At 36.7% G+C, this 14,461-nt stretch overlaps 1 protein-coding gene across 3 annotated transcripts in view; it reads right to left on the reverse strand.

The window, feature by feature from the left end:
* The window catches only part of C11H18orf54 (chromosome 11 C18orf54 homolog), a 60,830-nt gene that overhangs the window by 24,083 nt on the left and 22,286 nt on the right, over window positions 1-14,461 (reverse strand). For all 3 annotated transcript variants that reach the window (XR_010323449.1, XM_064294502.1, XM_010586728.3), the window contains exons 6-7: window positions 6,742-6,873; window positions 1,639-1,709 (exon numbers count right to left, since the gene is read on the reverse strand). Coding sequence is in view for 2 of the 3 variants with exons in the window: in XM_064294502.1 (XP_064150572.1) it covers window positions 1,639-1,709; window positions 6,742-6,873 (203 nt within the window). In the remaining variant the exon portion in view is untranslated. The remainder of the gene's footprint in view (window positions 1-1,638; window positions 1,710-6,741; window positions 6,874-14,461) is intronic.

Below are 14,461 nucleotides of genomic sequence, written 5' to 3' on the forward strand. Positions count from 1 at the left end.
CAGAATTAACAGCTAAAAGTCAACCTAACAACACAAATCTTGCTCTCCCTGAAAATGAAATTCTTTATGTAAGCAAGGCTACTGATTGTTTAGCAGAATTCTACCAAATAAATTCTAGAAAATGGTTACAGAACCTATTGATCACAATATTTTGTGATGATCTAATCACTTAAGGTCCAATGTTCATTTTCACCAAGAAAAACATCTTCTAAGGTATATTTAACTCAGAAAATACATTTAGGTCTGTGGCACAGTTCAATATAAATGTTTTTAAGAGCAATGAAAAAGTAGAGGTCATCTACTTTAAATCTTAAAAGCAAAATGAAGTCCTTATCCTGGGTGGTGAATTGAGGCCCTGTACCTAGTTGAAATGGATAACTTACCACTATCATTAATGAGAAGAGTGTTAGCAATACCATGATTAGCAACACAGGCTTTAGAATCAGGAGGCCTGGTTTGAATCCTAGTGCTACCGCTTGCTAGCAATGTAACCTTGGGCAAGTTATTTTATTCTTCATGCCAGTTCCCTCATTTGTATAATGAAGGTAATAATAGTACTTAACCTCACAGGATTATGAAGATCAAATGAATTATACTCAACAGCACTTAAAAAACTGGCCCTTGGTAAATGCTCATTAAATGTCACTTACTATTATCATTATTCACAAAATCCTACTAGGTATAGAACACAATATGCCAGTACTACGGCAAGTGACAAAGAAAGAGACATTATTTCTATCCTGAAGATTATAAATTAAGTAGCGGGAGAAAAAAAAATCATACTTACATCTATTTTTTAAACTATGTAAACAAAAAAGATGTACATATTATGACAATTAGAGGAAGTTTTAAATTTACACGTCTAACTTATTCACTGCTTCCTCAGGTAATAGAATCCTATGTAAATTCTGTAAGAATAAGAAGGTAGACAGTGCTTGTTTAGAGCTACTTCTAGCCAAGTGAAATAGTGTTGCCACAGTAAAAATGTTTAATCTTACTATTTCCTAAATTCAGTTACTCCATCTTCTGAAAGCACTTGATATTCACACAATCAATCCCATAAATTAAGAGCCTTCTTTTCTGCCAATATCATGACTACAGGGAAGACTCTTCCTCACTTTTTATTTAAAACAATGTAACTCAAAAAATGAAATAGGTGGGTTAACACCCTTATGACATTTAGACCTTTCTTTATTCCCAGACATTATGTCCATCATAGATTTCTGTGGGGATATGCCAAATAATAATACACTTAACATTATTATATTTATTTGAGAGAAAATACATGAAAACACATTTCATGAATGGGTTATCCACATCAACACAGACTATCTCAAATTGTTGCTATTATTCAGAAATGAAAAAAGAATCTCTCTGGGTCATTCAAATCCATTATATTTTAGCTAAGTTTTTTTTTTTTAAGGATGTCTATTCAGGTCCCAAAAACATTTTAATAGGAAACAGCACAGATTTAAGAGAAAACTTCAATGTACTCCAAATGAGCTTAAATATGCCTATTATATCTATTCTTGGAACTATTTAATAATTCCACCATGTAGCTTTCAAATTTCAATCAAATGAATGGCTAAAATGGATTTGTATTTATAACATATGCAGAAATTGGAAAAGAATACTTACTTTTGAAGTGACCTAGTAATAGGAATCATACTTTCCTTCAACTGTAATTTAGAAAATTCATCTTCTGAAACCTAGTATTAAAAACAAACATAACAAAATATTGAAATTATATAATCATAAACTTAAATGCTATTTAAAATGTGATTAATAAGGATATTAAAAATATTTCCTGAATACAGGGTACAGAGGAGTGTGCTGTCACATTATACGGAGGGCAACTAGGGTCACATAACAATGTGTATATGAGAGACTGACTTGAATTGTAACCTTTCACTTAAAGCACAATAAAATATACATATACATACTTTCTGCATTTCCAAAGAATTAATTCCAGCAAACAATTTTCAGCAGCATATTAAATATTTGTATTTTCTCTTAGTTTTAAAAATACTGCAAATACTTGGATCCATCTTTCAGGTGTCCTAAAACATGCTTCTAAGTGTTTGTACATTAAAATTCAAATCTTGGCTTGAAAATTGTGACTTTACTGAACAAGATTATGTCTCAGTGAGGTTTAAAAGAGGAGAGCAAAACGGTGGAGTATGCAGTTCCAAACTCCTATCCTTCCACAGAAACATTGAAAATCAACCAATATCTGACAAAACCACCTTTGTCAGAACTCCGGAAAAGAGTGAAAGGTTAACAGCAACCAGGCAAATACTCATCAATAAAAATGCAACATAAATGATGGGAAAGTCTGTGGTGTTTTTACTTGCCCTTGCTCTACACCTTCCTCAACCCAGCAACAGTCTTGAAGATGGCAGCCCAAGTTCCCAGTGTGGGACTCTGGTCTCTGGTTCTGGAGGAGACAGATCTGACCTTATTTGCTAATTATTTTCTGTTATGACATGTTTGTGGGCTACCTGAGGGACTGAATCAAGGTTCTCATCTGTTTCACCCATCCTGGAGCCCACTCAAGGCCAAAAAGTGGTGGGAACTACTTCAAAGTATCATAAGTAATAGAAAAACCCACAAACTCCTTAGGTAAAAGATTGAGACGTACAATCAACCACCTAAAGCCACAAAGGAAATGCCAGGTAAAGAATTTCTTTGGGAAATTAGGGCATTCAAAAGCACTCATACTGGTGAATTTTTTGTTGTGTATATTTTCACCACAATTTAAAAAAGCACTCATGTATACTAGGCAATGTAGAAAGCCATATGTACACCAAGGACAGGATACTTAATCAGAAAAGGCCTGAGAAGACCGTAAGCTTTTATCACTGGTTGATCAATAAGCTCAGTGCAAGCAAGAAGTAAAGGTTGAGACAAGATTATAAAAATCCTGGCTAAGTGTTAAAGGAGTACCCCAGGAAAGCCAAACTGCAAAGACTGAAAGAGGTGTTTGGTTTTTGTTTTGTTTTTAAGTTCCTGGCATTCTTAATAGCCTCATTTTACAGAAGAAACTGAAATTCATAGAGGTTAAGTGATTTGTACAAATACTGCACTTGCTAATAAGTGGCAGAATAAAAATTTAGTCACAACTGGGGAGAATATAAGCTCAATAAAAAGAAGCATTGGAGACCCATAACAAAAAAAGAGATTGATAAGGTAATCAAAAAACTCCCAACAAAAAAAAACCCTGGCCCGGACGGCTTCACTGCAGAGTTCTACCAAACTTTCAGAGAAGAGTTAACACCACTACTACTAAAGGTATTTTGAAGCATAGAAAATGATGGAATACTACCTAACTCATTCTATGAAGCCACCATTTCCCTGATACCAAAACCAGGTAAAGACACCACAAAAAAAGAAAATTACAGACCTATATCCCTCATGAACATAGATGCAAAAATCCTCAACAAAATTCTAGCCAATAGAATTCAACAACATATCAAAAAAATAATCCACCATGACCAAGTGGGATTTATACCAGGTATGCAAGGTTGGTTTAATATTAGAAAAACCATTAATGTAATCCACCATATAAATAAAACAAAAGACAAAAACCACATGATCTTATCAATAGATGCAGAAAAGGCATTTGACAAAGTTCAACACCCATTCATGATAAAAACTCTCAGCAAAAAGAAGCATTGGTAGTTGGAAAATACCGCCTTGGTAATAGAAATGATGCCAGAGATCACATGATAGAATTTTGCAAGACCAATGACTTATTCATTGCAAATGTATTTTTTCAACAACATAAATCGTGACTACACATGTGGACATCGCCAGATGGAATACACAGGAAGCAAACTGACTCCATCTGTGGAAAGAGACAACGGAGAAGCTCAATACCATCAGTCACAACAAGGCCAGGGTTGACTGTGGAACAGACCACCAATTGCTCATATGCAAGTTCAAGTTGAAGCTAAAGAAAATTAAAACAAGTGCATAAGAGCCAAAAAACAGCCTTGAGTATATCCCACCTGAATTTAGAGGCCATCTCAAGCATAGATTTGACACATTGAACACTAATGACCGAAGACCAGACAAGCTGCAGGATGACATCAAGGACATTAAATTTAAAAAAGCAAGAGGTCATTAAAAAGATAAGAAAGAAAGAAAAGAACAAAATGAATGTCAGAAGAGACTCCAAAACTTGCTCTTCAATGTAGAGTAGCTAAAGCAAAAGGAAGAAATGATGAAGTGAAAAAGCTAAACAGATTTCAAAGGGTGGCTTGAGAACACAAAGAAAAGTATTATCACAAAATGTGCAAAGACGTGGAGTCAGAAAACCAAAAGGGAAGAACACGCTTGCATTTCTTAAGCCAAAAGAACTGAAGAAAAAATTCAAACCTCGAATTGCAATTTTGGAAGATTCTATGTGCCCTGGTGGTGCATGGTTGAAAGCCTGGCTGCTAACCAAAAAGGTCAGCAGTTCGAATCCACCAACCACTCCCTAGAAACCCTATGAGGCAGTTTGACTTTGTCCTATAAGGGCACTATGAGTCAGAACGGACTCAACGGCAATGGGTTTGGTTTTTGGTTTATGCATAAAATATTGAACAACGTAGGAAGCATCAAAACAAGATGGAAAGAATACATAGAGTCACTGTCCCAAAAAGAATTGGTTGACATTCAACCATTTCAGGATGTAGCATATGATCAAGAACCAATGGTACTGAAGGAAGAAGTCCAAGATGCACTGAAGGGAATGGTGGAAAAAAAGCCTCCAGGAATTGACAGAATATCAACTGAGATGTTTCAACAGATGGAAGACAGCTACCTGGCCAACTGATTGGAAGAGATTTATACTTGTGCCCATTCCAAAGAAAGGTGATCCAACAAAATGTGGAAATTATAGAATAATATCATCAATGTCACATGCAAGTAAAATTTTGCTGCAGATAATTCAAAAACCGTTGCAGCAGTACATTGATAGGTAACTGGCAGAAGTTCAAGTCAGATTCAGAAGAAGACGTGGAATGAAGGATCGCATTACTGATGTCAGGTGGATCCTGGCTAAAAGCAGAGAATACCAGAAAGATGTTTACCTGTATGTATTGACTATGCAAAAACATTTGACTACGTGGATCATAACAAATTATGTATAATGTTGTGAAAAATGGGAATTCCAGAACACTTAACTGTACTACTAAAGAATCTGTGCATAGGCCAAGAGGCAGTCGTTGGAAGAGAACGAGGGGATACTGCGTGGTTTAAAACTAGAAAAGGTGTGCATTAAGGCTGTATCCTTTCACCATATTTAATCTATTTGCATGCTGAGCAAATAATCCAAGAAGCTAGGCTATAAAAAGAATAACATGGCATCAAGATTAGAGGAAGACTCATTAACAACCTGCAATATGCAGATGACACAACCTTGCTTGCTGAAAGCAAAGAGGACTTGAAGTATTTACTGATGAAGATCAAAGACTACAGCTTTCAGTATAGATTACACCTGAACATAAAAAACAAAAATCCTCACAACTGGACCAATACGCAATGTCATGATAAATGAAGAAAAGATTGAAATTGTTAAGGATTTTACTTTAGTTGGACCCACAACAAACATCCATGAAAGCAGCAGTGAAGAAATCAAACAACATATTGCATTGGGCAAATCTGCTGCAAAGGACCTCTTTAAAGTGTTGAAAAGCAAAGATATCACAGGACTAAGGTGCAGCTGACCCAAGCCATAGTATGTTCAATTGCCTCACATGCATGAGAAATTTGGACAGTGAATAAGGAAGGCTGAAGAAGAGCTGATGCCTTTGAATTATGGTGCTGGTGAAGGATACTGAATATGCCATTAACTGCCAGAAGAACGAACAAATCTGTCTTGGACGAGGTACAGCCAGAATGCTCCTTAGAAGCAAGGATGGCAAGATTTCCTCTCACATATTTTGGGCATATTATCAGGAGGGACCAGTCCCTGGAGAAGGACATCATGCTTGGTAAAGTAGAGGGTCAGCAAAAAAGAACAAGACCCTCAACAAGGTGGATTGACACAGTGGCTGCAGCAATGGGCTGAAGCATAGCAATGATTGTGAGGATGGCTCCAGACCAGGCAGTGTCTTGTTCTGTTGTATATAGAGTCACTATGAGTCAGAACTGACTCGACAATACCTAACAACAACAACATGCTCTATGAACAATACACTATTCTAAAGAAAATTTAACACTTACAGAATGGCAGCCCAAAGCAGAAACATATTTTTTAATTCCTAGGGAATACACAAATTAAAAACACAATGATCTTAAAATAAAATTTTATATAACTCTATTCAGAAAAGTCAACAAACACATGGTAACAAAACACATGGTAAATTTCAGACAACAAAATTTATGTGCAGAAGTCTAATGCTGAAAAGGTTTTCCAGCCTCCACAAATACAACTACTACCAGAAATTGGGCCACACAGATTAATATTATAAGGCATTAAAAACAACTCTTAACAATCCTTTCATATTATAAATCTATTCAGATCTAAATAGGATGTTGCAGTTATAATCATAAACTAAATAGAACAAGCTATTCAGAGACAAACCACTGCAGACATGTAGCAGCATTAAGTTTCAGTAAGTTATGATCTCAAAAAATTATTCAAATAGGTGTTACATGGCATGCTTATTAACATAAATCGAGAAATAGGTCCAAAAAAGATGAAAACTTTATAGTCACAGATATCAATTCATAAATCAAATTTGTGCTTACTTGCTTATTCCCTTCTGTTGGCTCTGTGGTTTTACTCTGATTAAAACTTTCTTGTACTGCTTGAAGATTAAATAACATTTGTTTTAGGGCTTCAACAGGACCATGGTGTTTGCCTCCAGAAAGGGTACAGCTCTAAGATCAAAACAGATGATTATGTGGTTAGCCTTGTAAAACTCAGGAAGAAAAAATTATATTTCCTTCCGATATAAAATTAATACATGCTCACTGCAAACATCCAAACAATGCATGTCAATAAAGTATTTGAAAAATTAACATTATAATTCCTCACCTCCCATATCCAGAGCCCAAGTGAAATTACTTAGAAACAACCATTATTGCCGTTTTGGTTTATCCTTTCTAGTCCTTGCTCTTCTAAAATGAATAGTACATGTTTGCATTTGTAACAAATTCGTTTAGTATATTTAAGATCATCAATTTTTAGAACTGAAAAGGTCCTCAATAACATGTAAGTCAGCATGATCTTTTCAGATGTGTAAATGAAGCTGGTTATCAGTGAAAACAGGACTAGAAATGAGGTGCTAGTATTCTCTGCACACTTGTAAATATTTTTTCATAGAGTGTGTGCTAGATATTCACCTCTTCATGGGTCATGCATTCCTTGCTACCTAAATAACACTCATACCTCAGTTATCACTGACCTTACCTGCATTCAATGAAGGCAACTGCACTTAGCCACATTAGGTGGTCAGGATTCTCTTAAGAGAATCTGAAAGGGATATTTTAAAATTTCTTCTTAAAAGTCTAATCAGTCTATTATTTTATATTTTACAAATGAGTTGATGTTTCCTGATAGCTTTCCACAGCGGCAAACAGCCTTCTTAAGATATCTGTAATTACTTTAAAATATTTGAGCATAGACAGTATAATATATGTAGTAATTATTTAAAGTCCAATTCTAGAGGAAGTTGTTGACTAGCATAAAAATGTTAGAAATAGGATCTCATTTGTGAAGATATTCAAGGCAAGTGTAATGGCTAAAAAGATTTTAAAAACACTCCCCATCATTATACGAATAGGATATAAGAAACAGGGATATAAGAAATCCAGCTGGCCTTGTATCCCTGTACCCTGAGAAATGGCACCTGAGGTACTATGTGTAAACGACCCTGCATTCAGTCACTGGTTTAGAAGACTTTCTGGCAGCCTGGTGCCAACCATCGTGTTGCAAAAGCCTGCCTCTAGAGTTTGTTATGCCTGCCTCAACTGAGTAAACCTTTCATGCAAGTTAGGTACAAAAACTACAAAACAGATTATATAAACTGTTTCATGCCATTCGCTAATGAATGTTTAATAACTGTTGGCATGTGTGGTAGGATTTGTCTTGAGACTTTCTATTAAAACCTGACAGTGTTAGGGAAACACAAATCAAATCACAATGAGATATACTTCATACCTACTAGGATGCCTATTATTAAAAAAAAAAAAACTTAACCGTTGGTGAAGATGCAGAGAAGTTGGAAACCTCGAGCATTGCTGGTGAGAATGCAAAATTGTGCAGCCACTATGGAAAACGGTTTAGTGGTTCCTCAAAAAGTTAAACATAGAATTACCATATGACCCAGCAATTCCACTCCTAGGTATATATCCAAAAGAACTGGAAGAGGGATTCAACCAGATACTTGTGCACAATGTTCATAGTAGCATTACTTACAATAGCTAAAAGGTAAAAATAATCTAAGCATCTATCAAAAGACAAATGGATAAATAAAATGTGGCATATACATACAATGAAATATTATTTAGTCATAAAAAGGAATGAAGTTCTAATACATTCTATAATATGGACAAACCTTGAAAACATTATGCTGAGTGAAATAAGCCAGACACAAAAGGACAAATGTTGCATGGCTTGCATGAAATATCTAGAATAGGCAAATTCATGGAGATAGAAAGTAGACCAGAAGACACCAGGGACTAAAGGGGAGGAAGGAATGGGGAGTTATTGCTTAACGGGTAGCAAGCTTCTGTTTGGGGTGATGAAAATGAATAGTGGTGATGATTGCACATCATGAATATAATTCATGACAATGGATTGTATACTTAAAAGTGGTTAAAATGGCAAATTTTATATGTGTTTTGCCACAAAAAAATTTAAAAACACACACACGTACACAAATCCACTTGGTAGTGAACTTCTCTCAGTATATCTTTTTCGTATAACTCTAGCACTTGGAACTAGTGATATTTCAAATATTCAAAAAATAAACTATTTAAACCAAGCAGAGTATGGAATTTGTTAAACACATACACACAATAACAAATGAACCACCTAACTGTATTACAAATGAATAATATAACCACACTGAAGGGGCTTGGGGGAAAAATTTAACTAATTAACTTTGAAAAACAGTATTTGGATTGAATATTGCAAACCTAAAGACAAAAAGAATTTTACCTAAATAATGTAATCTAGTCAGCAAATCTGTTTTTTACAGGAGTATGTGCTAGCAATTCTGAAACTACATTTGTGTACACCAGGATTGAACAAATAAGTAAATACATTGTAGATAATTTTTTTTAATAAGTCAGGTTTCTCACAGGTGGAGACAGAAATTGCAAATACAGGAGTAAGACTAAAACAAAATCTGTAGTATTGGACTGGTATCAGAGGTACAAGTATAAATTCATGGTTTTTAATATATATTAAAAAAAAAAAAAATCCAGGGGCCAAGATGGCTGACTAGGTAGAAGCTACCTCGGATCCCTCTTGCAACAAAGACTCGGAAAAACAAGTGAATTGATCACATATGTGACAATCTACGAACCCTGACCATCAAACACAGATCTAAAGAGTTGACCTGAGTGACTGAGACTGAGAACGAACAACCACGGGGAAGCAATGACGGCTTTCAGAACCTGAGGCAGTGTCCCAGTCAGGAAACCTTGGCGCCAGGCTTTGGACTGTGCGCAGGGGAGCTCAGCATGGCATCCTGAAAGGGCGCAAACACGGGACGCAGCCCTAGCCCCTAGAAGTGACCTCGGGGGAAGCCCAGCCAGTGCACGCAGGCAGCGCAGTGACGCGGCTGACAGGAGAAGTCACCGGGAGGCAGCGACTGGTTCTGGAGCCTGGAGTGCGGCGTTCCAGCTGGGGAACCTTGGCACTGGGCTTTGGACTGGAAGCGGAGGAACTGACCACGGCTTCTGAGACAGCACAAGCACGAGATGCGGGCCTGACCCTTGGGGTCAATCTCGACCCAGACAACGCGCACAGGCTACACACCCCTCAGGAATCTCAGATAAAACAGTCATCAACAAACAAGATAAGTAACTTTGTCTATATTCAGGGGAGCTACTCTCTCTTATTTCTCTGAACCCTCCCCTCCCCTTCCCAGGAGGCTTCATTAACATTGAAATTTCCTGAGCCAGAGAGTGAAATGCGCTGCAGTTTTTCTTTTTCGTTTTTTTTTTTTTTTTTTGGTCTTTTCCTACCCCATTCTCCTGGCCTGAGAGAAGCAGCTACAAAAAACCCAGAAACCAAAAATCCTTCCCTAATTGGACTAAAAACACAGAACCAGCTCCAGCCAAACATACGTGATCCACAGTCTTGGGCTTTCATCCCTACAGGGAACAAGGTGGCTAGTATAATGTAAAGGCAATTCTGATAGGGATCTGACTGTAATTGTTTTAGCAGATTACTGGAAAGACAAGTTTCCCAGGTCTGATATCTCTGCGTATTCAACAGAGCCCTCACTGATCCACAAGAGGGAACTGAGGGCTGAAGCTCCCCCCAGACCACCTAGCCTCCTGCCTTAGGGGTCTAAGGAGGGTGACATCTACCAATCTGTAGAGGTACTTGCACTGCGGGCCTAAGGTACAGCTGCAGAGCCCACCTACCAAGGTGCTTTAGGAACAGAGACACACCTACCTCACTGGCACTTGGGGGAAGCCTGTCAGCATCCTGGCCCCCCGCCGGAGTGTGAACCCCTGCTGCTACTAGAATCTGGTGCACACAACTATCACCACTACTTCTCTTGGTGGATAGGTGACAGTCTGCACCACACATCTGATGACCCAAAATCAGATTCTACTCAAGAATAGTGAATGGACTCTTAGGCTTATATACCTGGTAACAGCCCAAACCAGCTGGTAATAGGACGTAAGTGATTAAAGGGCTACAACAATCAAGACCCTGCAATCTAGTAGCCCATGTACGTATATTGAAAGAAAACAAAACAAGATAAGACTCAGTGAGCAAATATAGAATAAATCACTACAATATCTTAGAGATGGCTCGGAGACAGCAGTCAATATCAAACCACATAAAGAAGCAGACCATGATTGCTTCTACAACTCCCCAAACTAAAGAATCAAAATCTTTCCCAAATGAAGACACAATCCTGGAATTGCCAGATGCAGAATATAAAAAACTAATTTACAGAATGCTTCAAGATATCAGGGATGAACTCAGAAATGAAATAAGACAATCTACAGAAAAAGCCAAGGAACACACTGATAAAGCAGTTGAAGAACTCAAAAAGATTATTCACGAACACAGTGGAAAAATTAATAAGCTGCAAGAATCCATAGAGAGACAGCATTCAGAAATCCAAAAGATTAACAGTAAAATTACAGAATTAGACAATCCAATAGGAAGTCAGAGGAGCAGACTCGAGCAATTGGAATGCAGGGTGGGGGATAGGGAGCACAAGGGAATTGACACCAATATAGCTGAAAAAAAATCAGATAAAAGAATTAAAAAAAATGAGGAAACCCTAAGAATCAAGTGGGACCCTATCAAGAAGAATAACTTGCATGTGATTGGAGTCCCAGAACAGGGAGGGATAACAGAAAACACAGAGAGAACAGTTGAAGATCTGTTGGCAGAAAACTTCCCTGACATCATGAAAGACGAAAGGATATCTATCCAAGATGCTCATCGAACCTCATTTAAGATTGATCCAAAAAGAAAATCACCAAGACATATTATCATCAAACTTTTCAAAACCAAAGATAAAGAGAAAATTTTAAAAGCAGCCAGGGATAAAAGAAAGGTCTCCTACAAAGGAGAATCAATAAGAATAAGTTCAGACTACTCAGTAGAAACCATGCGGTCAAGAAGGCAATGGGATGACATATATAGAGCACTGAAGGAGAAAAACTGCCAGCCAAGGATCATATATCCAGCAAAACTCTCTCTCAAATATGAAGGCGAAATTAAAACATTTACAGATAAACGCAAGCTTAGAGAATTTGCAAAAACCAAACCAAAGCTACAAGAAATACGAAAGGAAATTGGTCAGAAAACCAATAATATCAGATACCAGCACAACACAAAGTCACAGAACAGAACATCCTGATATCAACTCAAATAGGGAAATCACAAAAACAAATTAAGGTTAATTTCAAAAAGAAAAAAACGCTCAAAACAGGGAATCATTGAAGTCAATATGTAAAAGATCACAATAATCAAAAAGAGGGACTAAATACAGGAGGCAAAGAACTGACATATGGAGAGGGAAACAAGGCGATATAGGTCAATACAAGTTAGGTTTTTACTTAGAAAAATAGGGGTAAATATTAAGGTAATGACAAAGAGGTATAACAACTCCATAACTCAAAATAAAAACCAAGAAAAACATAACGACTCAGCAAACATAAAGTCAACTACTATGAAAATGAGGAACACACAATTACAAAGAAAAACGTCTCAGCACAAAAAAGTAAGTGGAAAAATGCAATTGTCAACAACACACACAAAAAGGCATCAAAACGACAGCATGAAACACTTATATATAATTACGCTGAATGTAAATGGACTAAACGCACCAATAAAGAGACAGAGAGTCTCAGACTGGATAAAGAAACACGATCCGTATATATGCTGCCTACAAGAGACACACCTTAGACCTAGAGACACAAAAACTCAAAGGATGGAAAAAAATACATCAAGCAAACAACAAGCAAAAAAGAGCAGGAGTAGCAATATTAATTTCTGACAAAATGGACTTCAACGTTAAATCCACCACAAAGGATAAAGAAGGACACTACATAATGATTAAAAGGACAATAGACCAGGAAGATATAACCATATTAAATATTTATGCACCCAATGATAGGGCTGCAAGATACATAAAACAAACCTTAACAAAACTGAAAAGTGAGATAGACACCTCCACAATTATAGTAGGAGACTTCAACACACCACTTTTGGAGAAGGACAGGACTTCCAGTAAGAAGCTCAATAGAGACACAGAAGACCTAATTGCTACAATCAACCAACTTGACCTCACAGACTTATACAGAACACTCCACCCAACATCTGCAAAGTATACTTTTTTTTCTAGCACACATGGAACATTCTCTAGAATAGACCACATATTAGGTCATAAAACAAACCTTTGCAGAATCCAAAACATCAAAATATTACAAAGCATCTTCTCAGACCACAAGGCCATAAAAGTGGAAATCAATAACAGAAAAATCAGGGAAAAGAAATCAAATACTTGGAAACTGAACAATACCCTGCTCAAAAAAGACTGGGTTCTAGAAGACATTATGGAGGGAATAAAGAAATTCATAGAATGCAACGAGAATGAAAACACTTCCTATCAAAACCTCTGGGACACAGCAAAAGCAGTGCTCAGAGGTCAATTTATATCGATAAATGCACATACACAAAAAGAAGAAAGAGCCAAAATCAGAGAACTGTCCCTACAACTTGAACAAATAGAAAGCGAGCAACAAAAGAATCCATCAGGCACCAGAAGAAAACAAATAATAAAAATTAGAGCTGAACTAAATGAATTAGAGAACAGAAAAACAATTGAAAGAATTAACAAAGCCAAAAGCTGGTTCTTTGAAAAAATTAACAAAATTGATAAACCGTTGGCTAGACTGACTAAAGAAATACAGGAAAGGAAACAAATAACCCGAATAAGAAACGAGATGGGCCACATCACAACAGACCCAACTGAAATTAAAAGAATCATATCAGATTATTACAAAAAATTGTACTCTAACAAATTTGCAAACCTTGAAGAAATAGATGAATTCCTAGAAAAACACTACCTACCTAAACCAACACAATCAGAAGTAGAACAACTAAATAGACCCACAACAAAAAAAGAGATTGAAACGGTAATCAAAAAACTCCCAACAAAAAAAAGCCTTGGCCCGGATGGCCTTACTGCAGAGTTCTACCAAACTTTCAAAGAAGAGTTAACACCACTACTACTAAAGGTATTTCAAAGCATAGAAAATGATGGAATACTACCTAACTCATTCTATGAAGCCACCATTTCCCTGTTACCAAAACCAGGTAAGGACACCACAAAAAAAGAAAATTACAGACCTATATCCCTCATGAACATAGATGCAAAAATCCTCAACAAAATTCTAGCCAATGGAATTCAACAACATATCAAAAAAATAATCCACCACGACCAAGTGGGATTTATACCAGGTATTCAAGGCTGGTTTAATATTAGAAAAACCATTAATGTAATCCACCATATAAATAAAAGACAAAAACCACATGATCTTATCAATTGATGCAGAAAAGGCATTTGACAAAGTCCAACACCCATTTACGATAAAAACTCTCAGCAAAATAGGAATTGAAGGAAAATTCCTCAACATAATAAAGGGCATCTACAGCCAACATCACTCTAAATGGAGAGAGCCTGAAAGCATTTCCCTTGAGAACGGGAACCAGACAAGGATGCCCTTTATCACCGCTCTTATTCAACATTGTGTTAGA

The sequence above is a fragment of the Loxodonta africana genome, chromosome 11 (genome assembly GCF_030014295.1).
Source record: "Loxodonta africana isolate mLoxAfr1 chromosome 11, mLoxAfr1.hap2, whole genome shotgun sequence".
Lineage (NCBI taxonomy): Eukaryota > Metazoa > Chordata > Mammalia > Proboscidea > Elephantidae > Loxodonta > Loxodonta africana.